This window comes from Chelonoidis abingdonii, chromosome 10 (assembly GCF_003597395.2).
Source record: "Chelonoidis abingdonii isolate Lonesome George chromosome 10, CheloAbing_2.0, whole genome shotgun sequence".
Lineage (NCBI taxonomy): Eukaryota > Metazoa > Chordata > Testudines > Testudinidae > Chelonoidis > Chelonoidis abingdonii.
Genome location: NC_133778.1, coordinates 40,738,461 through 40,749,680, shown reverse-complemented (window position 1 = coordinate 40,749,680; position 11,220 = coordinate 40,738,461). Strand labels below are relative to the sequence as shown.

Genomic DNA, 11,220 nt, shown 5'->3' with positions numbered 1-11,220 from the left:
GGGTTGCATTTCTTCCCCCTTGCTGTTAATATTAATTAGATTAAGTATCTGGTCACCATTAACCTTTTAAGTGAGGACTAAAGAAAAATAAGCATTAACACCTCAGTCTTCTTGATGTCATCAGTTATTAGCTCTCCTTCCCCGCTAAGTAGAGGACCTACACGTTCTTTAATCTTTCTCTTGCTCCTAATGTATTTAAAGAATCTTTTCTTATTGCCTTTTATACCCTTGCTATGTATAACTCATTTTGTGCCTTCTGATTTTGTCCCTACATATTTGTGCTATTTTTTGTACTCATTAGCAATCAGTCCATATGTTTCCAGTTTTGGTAAGATTTCTTTTTCTTTTTTCTAACCCTTTTTTTATTTTTTCCCTTCTGCATTAACCCATGTTTTTTGCCATCAGTGCTCAAATTTCTATCCCTCTGTCTTCATCTGATGCAGGGTGTCAAAAAAACTAAGGAGATCTGTGTGGGTGATGAGGAAGAAGGAGCCATTAGGAGACCACCATGTCAGTAACTGAGGCTAGTGTACACCGATCATACTCACCAGATCCTAGGCTCCTTGGATCATGAGAGCAATTGTACTTTTATTTTAAAACATCATAAAGACAACAGAATTAATACAGCATTCAGTTGCCATGTAAAAATCTGAGCCTACTGTTATCAGCTCATTGACATTCTATCTTTTTTCTCCACAGAAGAGCTAAACTCTGATCTTCTTATTTGCACTGGTGATCAGTTACTCATATGAGTAGTCTCAATTAACTCACTACTCACCATTCTAAGTAAGGGAATTCATGGTCTCATTTTTATTTTATGATCAATGTAGGTGGATATGGAGGCCTGTAAACTACATTGTAAGTATTTAAAGGTAATATTTCCCACAAATCACTGATAAAGTTTTAGTCACATACTTGAGCCACCTTGGATTCCAACATTATTTTTATATTATATATTAAGTGCCCTGAATATTTCCCAAGGTAACTATGAAAAGATTCCCGAAACATTAAAGGTTTCCATCACCTACTGAAGTTCTGTCCTAGATCCATACTGACTTTCTAAAATGTTTACAACAGGACCACACAGAAGTGCTGAAATTAAAAAAGGACTGAAACAGGCATATTTAACATAGCTTGTATATTCAGATAGCTAGATTTCTCTCATATTCCTGCCAGATTGATACATTTCTGTCTTAACTACAAGGGCAATACTTTTCATGACCACTATCTACAGGAAGAATTTTCTGCCAATGCACATTGCCCACTGTATAAAAATAATAGGCCCAGTCTTCATTTTGACCATCCTCTCTGGCTTCTAAACATACTCATTTTCAAAATCTTTGTTCAGTAATACAGGAGTCCGGTTATCACAAGACAGTGGCGATGAAATGACAGGGACCTCAGAAACTATTCCAGAGACCAGCCTTTTACTTAATTCCTGACCTGGATGAAAGATACTGCAGGAGTGAATATTATTATTATTAAGTAAATGTCATGCCATGCCATGCCATCATAACAAACAACTAAAATTTGAGCTCACAAAGTATTTTGAATGGGAACATGCTAATAGCCATAGGAGCTGTATTAAACAAAGGAACTCCTAATGTGCCAGAATCCCAGCCAAGCCGAGTTGTTGGTAAAGCTGCTCCCCAATGGCCAAGGGAGTTTATACCATTCAGTTCAAAGTCCTTCACAAATCCTATTAGACTAAACATAACTATAACACAGCCGAACCAGTTTCCAAAGGTTAGTCTTTCATTTAGGCAAAGCAACATCTGTGTAGTAGTACAGAAATCTAACATGGATTCAACCAACAAGCTGAACAGGAAAGGCACAGATTCTCTAAATGCAAATAATTCAGGTACTAAATGAGTTTCTTAAAGGAAGCAAAGGGACACCTTTTCTCTGTCTAATAAATGAGAACACAGAACAGTTTAGTTTCTTCTTTAAGAATTCTTTGTATTTTTAACTCATCCTGCTGCTTCTATTACTGATCTTCTGTATAAGGTGCAGCTACCGGTTCTGAGCTGCTTCTGCCCTATATAGTCTGAACACCAAAATTACCCTTGCACTAAGGCTCTTGTAAGAAGTTTAAAGCTAGTTCTAAGAAGTGATGACAAAAGTAAAAAGAACCTTGACTGATATTCTAACGGTGCACATTTTAATTTCACCTCCCCTTTCATTTACTTGAAGGATCCTGTGTTTTCATCCCTGTAACAGTTAAATCAGAAATATCTAAAAAGATACAGAAAGAGCAGCCCAGTATTCATTGTCTCAATAAAACAGGTGCAAATGTCTAAGGCTCAGCATGAGCAGTAGCACATAATGGCTACAGGTTTGATTACTCGGTCACTACTCTCCAAGGGTGAAATCCTGGCATCACTCAAGTCAATTGCAAAACTTCCTTGGCTTCAATAGAGCCAAAATTTCATCTTTAATGTAAAATTATTTCTTTTTTGCACAGTGCTTTGGGATCACATGATTAGGAAAGGCATTACATTAAAAAACATTCTGTTCAGCGGCTCTGTAATGTACATGACTGACACAAGGTAAATTATGCACCAGTGTACTCTGTCATCCTAAGTGCTGTCTAGTAGTTTGATTCGAGGATGCTATTGTGGGCCTTATTTAGCAGTGGCTTGTGGATTGGAGTAAATTTCAAGAACATTTATTACAGTCAGCATAGACTTACCAGCTAAGTCTAGTCTCACCACATAACACTCAAAAGGGCATCTTCAGAACTAATACTGATATTCAACTCTTGGGATGTAAGACCTAACTCAAGAGAGAAGGTGGTAAAACAGTAAAAAATGGAAACAAGAATTCAGAATGAGAATAGTGTGCACCTAACTACCTGATTGGTGGAGATCACAGGAGGATTTTATCCTCCACTAGAAAAATGTACAAGAATCATCAGGTGATGATCAGGCAGGGGCGGCTCTAGGTATTTTGCCGCCCCAAGCACTGCAGGCAGGCTGCCCTCGGCGGCTTGCCTGCAAGAGGTCCTTGGTCCCGCGGATTCAGCAGCACACCTGTGGGAGGTCTGCTGAAGCCACAGGACCAGCGGACCCTCCTCAGGCATGCCACCAAAGGCAACCTGCCTGCCGCCCTCACGGCAACCAGGAGAGCGCCCCCCGCAGTTTGCTGCCCCAAGCACGCGCTTGGCATGCTGGTGCCTGGAGCCGCCCCTGTGATCAGGTGAGCAATTCCCACATAGTCACTTTCCCTCATTTCCCAGGAATATGAACATTGGTGGCCTAAGCTTAGACCTTTTTATTCCCCATGGTCTAAAACACTCTTGCTAGTGAAGCATTTATGTTATATTAACCACTTTGTAATTATGGGAATTATTTTAAAGTCTTAAAGTATTAAGCAAAGCAGGAAAGCTAAATGGATAAATTCTATGATAAACACATTCTAATGCAGGGATGCCAAACACCTGGACACCATGGCATATTGTGAGTTTGCCAAGTCTATGTTTCCATTTTTAACAATTTATATTTCTAGCCCTCAAGAAATTGCACAGGAAACTCTCCAAATGTGACTTGAGCATCACTGATAGAGTAGTGTCTTCTTGAGTATGCAGACAGCTTCAATCAATGCATTTAGGAGGTGTGATTACCCCCTACTATTTCCCACTAACCATTATTGTTTATTATTTATATTACATAACACCTATGAGCTCTTCTCCAGAACCAGGACTCCCTAATCTCACTGGAGTGTTAACTTTAATGTTTGGTGATGACTTTAATTATTTAACTGCAGCCCATTTTAGCAGATGGGGATAGGAACAAAGCCCATGAGAGTCGGAAATGAAGAGTTGCTGCGGAGAAGGAAATACAGAGGGGAAATAGAGCAGAGACAGGGAAGAGGGAGAGGAACAAAGGGAAGACGAAATAAGCAATTCTGCTGAGTGATGCTGAATGGGATAACAACGTATTGAACACACAATAAACTATAACAAAAAGTTTAGCTACTACACGAAGACCATATTCTACCTTAGATCTTATGCAAACCAATCAGTGACATCAGTGGGAATTCTGCTGGGGACTGAGTATAGTATGGAGTGCTAAATCTATCCCCCCATAACATATTCCATAATCAAAAACGGCATTCAGTCTTCTCCAGAAAATGTTTGACTGCCCTGCCCTAAATTATTGGCTAATGCCTGTAGCACTTTCCTCAAGTGGAAGAAATCACTACTACTGAGCTGTGTGTGATAGTCCCTATACATCTATAGCAGCTAGGGTGATCAGATGTCTCGATTTTATAGGAACAGTCCCGATTTTTGGGTCTTATATACGCTCCTATTACCCGCCACCCCATGTCCCGATTTTTCACATTTGCTGTCTGGTCACCGTAATAGCAGCCAGCAGAAGTGTTCTTTTAGGCCATGTTTTGGGACCTGATCTTTTGGAGCCTGAGAATCTGAATTCTATCTTCATGCTGCTGTGAAGTTCTGAATGGCCATCATGTGAAGCAAAACAGACCTGATGTCGAGGCTGGGCACAAATTTATTGCAGTGCATTGTGGTAATGGTGGAAGCGGAATCAATGAAGTGATCTGCCCCGTTTAACCAGAAATGTTATGAAGATGGATCAGGATCATGTTCCTCTGAAAGCCGAGCAGCTCTCTTTTCTGCCCTTGCGACAGAGAGCACAGATGCAAATTCTTCAAGATTTAGTTAGCAGCACAAGGCCAAAAGTCGGCTCCTAATAGGAGCTGATGTGAGTTGGATGCAATGATGAGGTACAGTAACTCTTCACTTAACATTGTAGTTATGTTCCTGAAAAATGCGACTTTAAGCAAAACGATGTTAAGCAAATCCAATTTCCCCATAAGAATTAATGTAAATAGGGAGGTTAGATTCCTGTTTTTTCACACACACACACACACACACACACACACACAGACACACACACACACACACACACAGACACACACACTATAAGTTTTAAACAAACAATTTAATACAGTACACAGCAATGATGATTGTGAAGCTTGGCTGAGGTGGTGAAGTCAGGGGGAGAGATATTTCCCAGGGAATGCCTTACTGCTAAATGATGAACAAGCACTCGGCTGAGCCATCAAGGGTTAAAACACTGTTGTTAAGGTAGCCTCACACTGTACAAGGCAGCACAAATGGAGGGAAGGGAGACAGCATTGCAGCAGAGACATACACCTTGTGTGTGTGTGTGAGAGATGTGCATTGCTCCTTGCACAGCACAGCAAGCAGGAGGCAGGGCCAGCTCCAGCTTTTTTGCCATCCCAAGCAGCGAAAAAAGAAGAAAAAAAAAACCATGATTGGGCTGCTGCCGAAGTGCTGCCGAAGAGGAAGGGAGTGAGTGAAGGGCCCACCACCGAATTGCCGCTGCAGGCCCAGACGTTCCGCCCCAATAACGGGCAGAGTGCCACCCCTTTCTATTGGGCACCCCAAGCACATGCTTCCGTCGCTGGTGCCCGGAGCCGGCCTGGCAAGAAGATCCCAGAAGCAGCTCCAAGGCAGAGGACAGGAGCAGCACATAGTAGTGTGGGAAGGGACAGCTGAACTGCCGGCAATTGATAGCCTACTGGGCGGCTGCTGCACAGGGAACTTAGAGGAGCAGGGACCTGAGGAAGGGCTGCCCCACCAGCTTGCTCCAACGGGCTGCTCTTTCTGCAAGCAGTGGACAAAGCAGGCAGCTGCCAAACATTATAAGGGAGCATTGCACAACTTTAAATGAGCATGTTCTCTAATTGATCAGCAACGTAACAATGAAACGTTAACCGGGACTGATTTAAGTGAGGACTTATTGTAGTAGGAACTGATTCCAATTAGCAAAGGCATTCTGACAAGCTAATCACACTTTTACAAGATTTCAGCCTCAATCCTTATAGCCATTTTGCCAACTTCCCTTTTTACCTTATGTTGGTGTCTGAGAATATCATTTTATTATTAACGCCAGATCCCTTCCACTCACCATTTGCTCCATGAGCCACCCTTCCATTTTGAGGTTATTGTCCATATTCTTGCTATATATGCAAACTGTGCACTCAAAGTTCAAAAATGAGCAGAGCGTTTCCATGCCCTCTAAACAATAGCACCAGGACCATGCCAGCTTTGTCATTTAAGATTAGTATCATGTAAGCTTATCTACATGATATTTGCCACCCTCTAATCTACATTATTATGATGGGGCTAGGATCATGGGCATCCAGTTACGGTTTCATCTTGCTCCATATTCTTATTTTCATCCACCTAAATTACTAGCAAGAAATCCCCTTTTACTTTGAAAATTGGCCTTCGGAAAGGGGAGTTTGAAGATAACTGATGAAACTGTTTTTAAATAGAAGCAAATAAAAATGTACTATTTTCAAATTTTAACATTTTTCTAACTCTGTTTCTGCAAGTCACATATGAGTGACTGACTTTTAAAACCACAAACTTTACATATTGTTAATATTCCTGGAAAATTAGGGCAAAGCGAAATCATCGTTGAACAGGCAAAGTCTACTGAGGATCCCCATGCCAGCCAGAATGTCCACAGTTAATAGCAGGCATTGAAAAGAGACGAGTACATGTAGTGTAGTAGGGGCATATTTTGCATGCTTAGGAGAGGCATTAACTAAACCCCACCCAGTGAAGGCAGAGCCCCAATGACCCCAATTTCCTGGAAATCCAAACAAGCTGAAGAACACACCATACAATAATAATAATATTTTTTTTCTTTTTATGGCTAACAGATTGGCTACCATGAGCTGCTTCAGTACTAAAACATTGTGTCTAATATGATGGTTAATTCTTCAGATGCTAACATCACTTGGGCTCTCCTGGAAAGGTCTGAAAACTCACTGCTGATCTCACCCGTTAGGCTTGGGTTAAAATGCAAGAAGCCCAAAGCTTTCACTGTTCATGTATTGACATGTGGAGATTTTTGTTTAACTTCGTATTTATTCACTTTCTCTAGGAATACAAAGAATACTTTTCACTTTTATAGCACCTTTCATCCGAGGATCTCAAAGTGCCTGACTAACATGAATCAAAAAGTTGCAGCAACTTGAAACAAGAATGCTAAAAGGGGCATGATGTGTCAGAAATCACCAAGAACAGCATGTGCAACATGATCCTACAAAAACAAATACTGTAGATAATCCATTTCATTTCACGCTCATAGACACAAGGAAAACAACACTCAGTTAATATTTAGCAATATTACCATCTAGTAAGATTTTGGCTTACACAAACGGATTTTTTTGCTAATTGATAGCAAGGCCAATCAAGGAGAAAGAGAACAAACATGAAACAATGGGAGGCCATAGCTTAATGTAAATAGTAACGCCATGACTTTATCAGGTATTTTCTTGGAGATTACTTCTTTGCATTTTGTTGTGCTCTCCCTAGTAACAGTAGTATGGAGTTAATCTGAAAAGCGGAAAAATACATTGTTAGTGCATTTTTTCTTCTTTATGATATATAAATCAAACCTGAAAGGATTTTGATAAGTGTTTGGATTTTTTCTGATCATTTTTTAATTTGATCTTCCCTAATTTTGCTGCAGCACCTGCTGAGGGTTTCAAAGAAGCAGTTTAGAAGTTCTTTCAGCCCTAATTAAAGGGGTGTTGAATATTTTAAAATAAACATATTTCCTCCCCAGAAATTTTCAGGCATTCGAGTTAAAGAGGTATTTATGAAAAACCAGAAAGAAAGAATTTTAAACAGATTTAATAAAAAATCACTTCCCATCTCATTTTATGAGAGTTCAATTCCTTGGCTGTGATGTAAGGACTATCACAGGATTTAAAAGAGAACTAGATAAATTCATGGAGGTTAAGTCCATTAATGTCTATTAGCCAGGATGGGTAAGGAATGGTGTCCCTAGCCTCTGTTTGTCAGAGGGTGGAGACGGATGGCAAGAGAGAGATCACTTGATCATTACCTGTTAGGTTCACTCTCTCTGAGGCACCTGGCATTGGCCACTGTCGGTAGACAGGATACTGGGCTGGATGGACCTTTGGTCTGACCCCCTATGGCCGTGCCTATGTTCATAGTACTTACTATCAGTTTTCCAGTTACTTAAATAGTTTTGCAGCATAGACAAGGCCTAAATTCCTAAAATAAAAAACACGGCAAGGGGGAAAAATAGCCAAACTTTTTATTACACAAGACTTTCTGTCCTTTTACAACATAAACAAGCAAAACAGGACACAGACCTATTTTTCCCCTTTGCAAGAAATCTTTAAATGTGAGAGATTATTAACAAGATTAATTTTTGCAAAATCTCACAGGTGAAATAAATCTGTCCCCATTATTTCTTCAACTTTTGTTACTAAAATATTTTGGGCACATGTTGGTCACAATTCTGATCATGATTATGCTGATGTAAGTCTGGAGTATCTCCACTGACTTTACTGAGAATCCCTTGGATTTACACCGTTGCAACTGTCAGAATCTGGTCCAAAGCCTTGAGAGGTTTTACCTTTGAAATGAACCACTGAGCTTCCCTTAAAGTTACTAGACTTTTATTGTTTCAGAGCAAAAAAATATTTACTACTTCTTTACTTTGTCTCCAGCCAATTGATGCAAGAAGGAAACAGTTTGATTTAGCACTTGGTGAAATATATTGAAAGGTGCAATATCTTTTAATGCATTGAATGATGTCTGTCATTTAGTTTCCTTTTAGCTGCTCTCATTGTTTTGAAAATAAGTGCATGTAGAAACAAATAAGGTTACAAACAAGGTTTCTGCTGAAAATGTCTATTGATCTCTCATAAACTTCAGCAAAATAAAGTATAGACTTTGTATTTTTTTTCTCTGTGAGCACGTGAGAATTTTCAAATTTAAAAATAGTCCTTATTTCACAGTTTGGTAACGACATGTGGTATTCATTTAGCCTACTAATATTTGCTCGTGAACAATGATAAGAGAGATTTGATTTATCTGGAATAAAATTATTATTATTGTGTTTGTCACAGTTTTCATTTCAAATCAAATCACGCTCAATGGCCAATCATAGTCTCAGTATCTCACGCTTTATTAACACACACCTTGGTTGCTAGGCCACAGAAATGTAGAGAGAATGAAAGTGATGTACTTTGTCAATTCTGCACACCATCTTTGGGCCTAGTTCAGCCCTGGTGTAAGTAGGCTTAGCCCTCATTGGCTTCAATTGGAGTTACACCCACTTATATCCAGGATTAATGAGATCCATCCCTTGAGTATTCACAGGTGTTTCATTCCAGGGATTCACTTAGTTTTGTTCTATTTTATTATTAATTTTAAACTAAACTCTGGTTCTTTTGTTTTTTAAAGAAAAATGTAAAAGGGACTCAAGTATTTTTCACTCAAAATGATCATTCTGAAAACAAAAGCCATCTTACAAAACCAACTATTAATCAAAATGTTTCCATGAAATGGCTTTGTCAGTTCACTGTTTCAGTGCCAGGATGATGTTCCTAACTTTGTATGAACCACTCTATCACACCCTCATGAGTAAACACAGGCACTGCAAGTTCCACAAATGGATTTTTAAAATCCCTGAGAAAATTCACTTCAGCTACTTTCTAAAACTAAAACAAAGATTTTCCCCAAATTAACTTGGAATTTTGTTTTAATAATAATGAAAATACATGAGGAAATACCCAGATAATCCAAGATCGTCACTGTTTTTCTGACAACCCTATTGCCTTCTAGGCTATTTTCAGATCTAAGGTCTCTTACTCTCAATCCTCATCATGAATCACTAAGGTTCCTCTCTCACTGTAATATTGGCTGAAACTGAGGGACCGGGTAAGACAATTGCAGAAGGTTTGAGTCTGGAGTGTAGGTGGGCTAAAACCCCAGTACTATAGCATGGCTTGGGAAAATTATTAAATCAGGTCCAGTACTATATACACACTGCAAAAATTGGACCATGTGCTAAGCTGGAGGACCACTAGGTTGTAACTGAGGGCCCTCTACCCTCAACACAATAATTTTTAAAAGGGAACCAAGATGTGCACATCAGATTTCCCTAGGAACAGCAAACAGAACCACCTCACAAACAAGTTCCTGGTTGTTTAGGTGATTCAGGCTTGTTCCTGATCTCAGATAGGCCCTGACCATGCAAACACACGCACACGTCAACTCATGACTCTCTCACAATATTTGACATTGTTTCTTAAAGCCCCAGTTCTTGGAGGCAAGTGACTACTGGAGAATCTCAGTTTTTATTTTTCTAAAAGAAAGTTTCTTGCCATAATGATTGCAGAGAAAAGTCTGAAAACATGACCTCAGAGAAGCTGCAGGCTCAGAAACCAACCAAACAAAAAGAACCACACATTTTTTTTTACTTCATAATTTTGTAGCCAGTCTCATGATTTTGGGAAGCATGACTTATGATTTTTGAAAGCCCATAATTGATAATACTGCATTCTTAACTTTAACAGTGGAAGTATTTCCATTCATTCCCTACATTTCACTTCAATGGGATATAAGCCTGTGTAAATCTGCAAAGCTGTGGAGAGAACTGTTCACCTTGTCAGTGAGCTCACATGTTGAGAATGTGAAATTAACGGTTAACATTGTATAACAACAATAATAGCAGAATGTGCCATTTGCAGTCGTCAAATCTATGCCCCATCTATATTCCTCCAGTGCCAACATTATACATGATAAGCAGAGTCCATAGATTCCATATGTTACTTTTTTCTTAGCTAAATTAATAACATTATCTATAAAAACTACATCAAGTTTCTGTTATTAATAAGACCATAGATGAGCCTGAACAAGAATCTTGATCCAAACACCCCTAGACTCTGAAATGGGTATTCCTAACTGTCAGGGTGGTTAAACACTGGAATAAATTGCCTAGAGAGGCTGTGGAATCTCCATCTCTGGAGATATTTAAGAGTAGGTCAGGCCTGGTCTACACTACGCGTTTAAACCGAATTTAGCAGCGTTAAATCGCCCGTCCACACAACGAGGCCCTTTATATCGATATAAAGGGCTTTTTAAACTGGTTTCTGTACTCCTCCCCGATGAGAGGAGTAGCGCTGAAATCGGTATTACTATATCAGATTAGGGTTAGTGTGGCGCAAATCGATGGTATTGGCCTCCGGGCAGTATCCCATAATGCACCATTGTGACCGCTCTGGAAAGCAATCTGAACTTGGATGCACTGGCCAGGTAGACAGGAAAAGCCCCGCAAACTTTTGAATTGCATTTCCTGTTTGCCCAGCATGAAGCTCTGATCAGCAACAGGT

General features: G+C 39.6%; 1 protein-coding gene across 1 annotated transcript in view; it reads right to left on the bottom strand.

Moving 5' to 3' along the window:
- Positions 1–6,749: 6,749 nt before the first annotated feature.
- METTL8 (methyltransferase 8, tRNA N3-cytidine) overlaps positions 6,750–11,220 on the bottom strand; it is a 70,893-nt gene continuing 66,422 nt past the window's right edge. Inside the window, exon 8 of the mRNA XM_075070123.1 lies at positions 6,750–7,402. Coding sequence (XP_074926224.1) covers positions 7,378–7,402 — 25 coding nt within the window. The 3' untranslated portion in view covers positions 6,750–7,377. The remainder of the gene's footprint in view (positions 7,403–11,220) is intronic.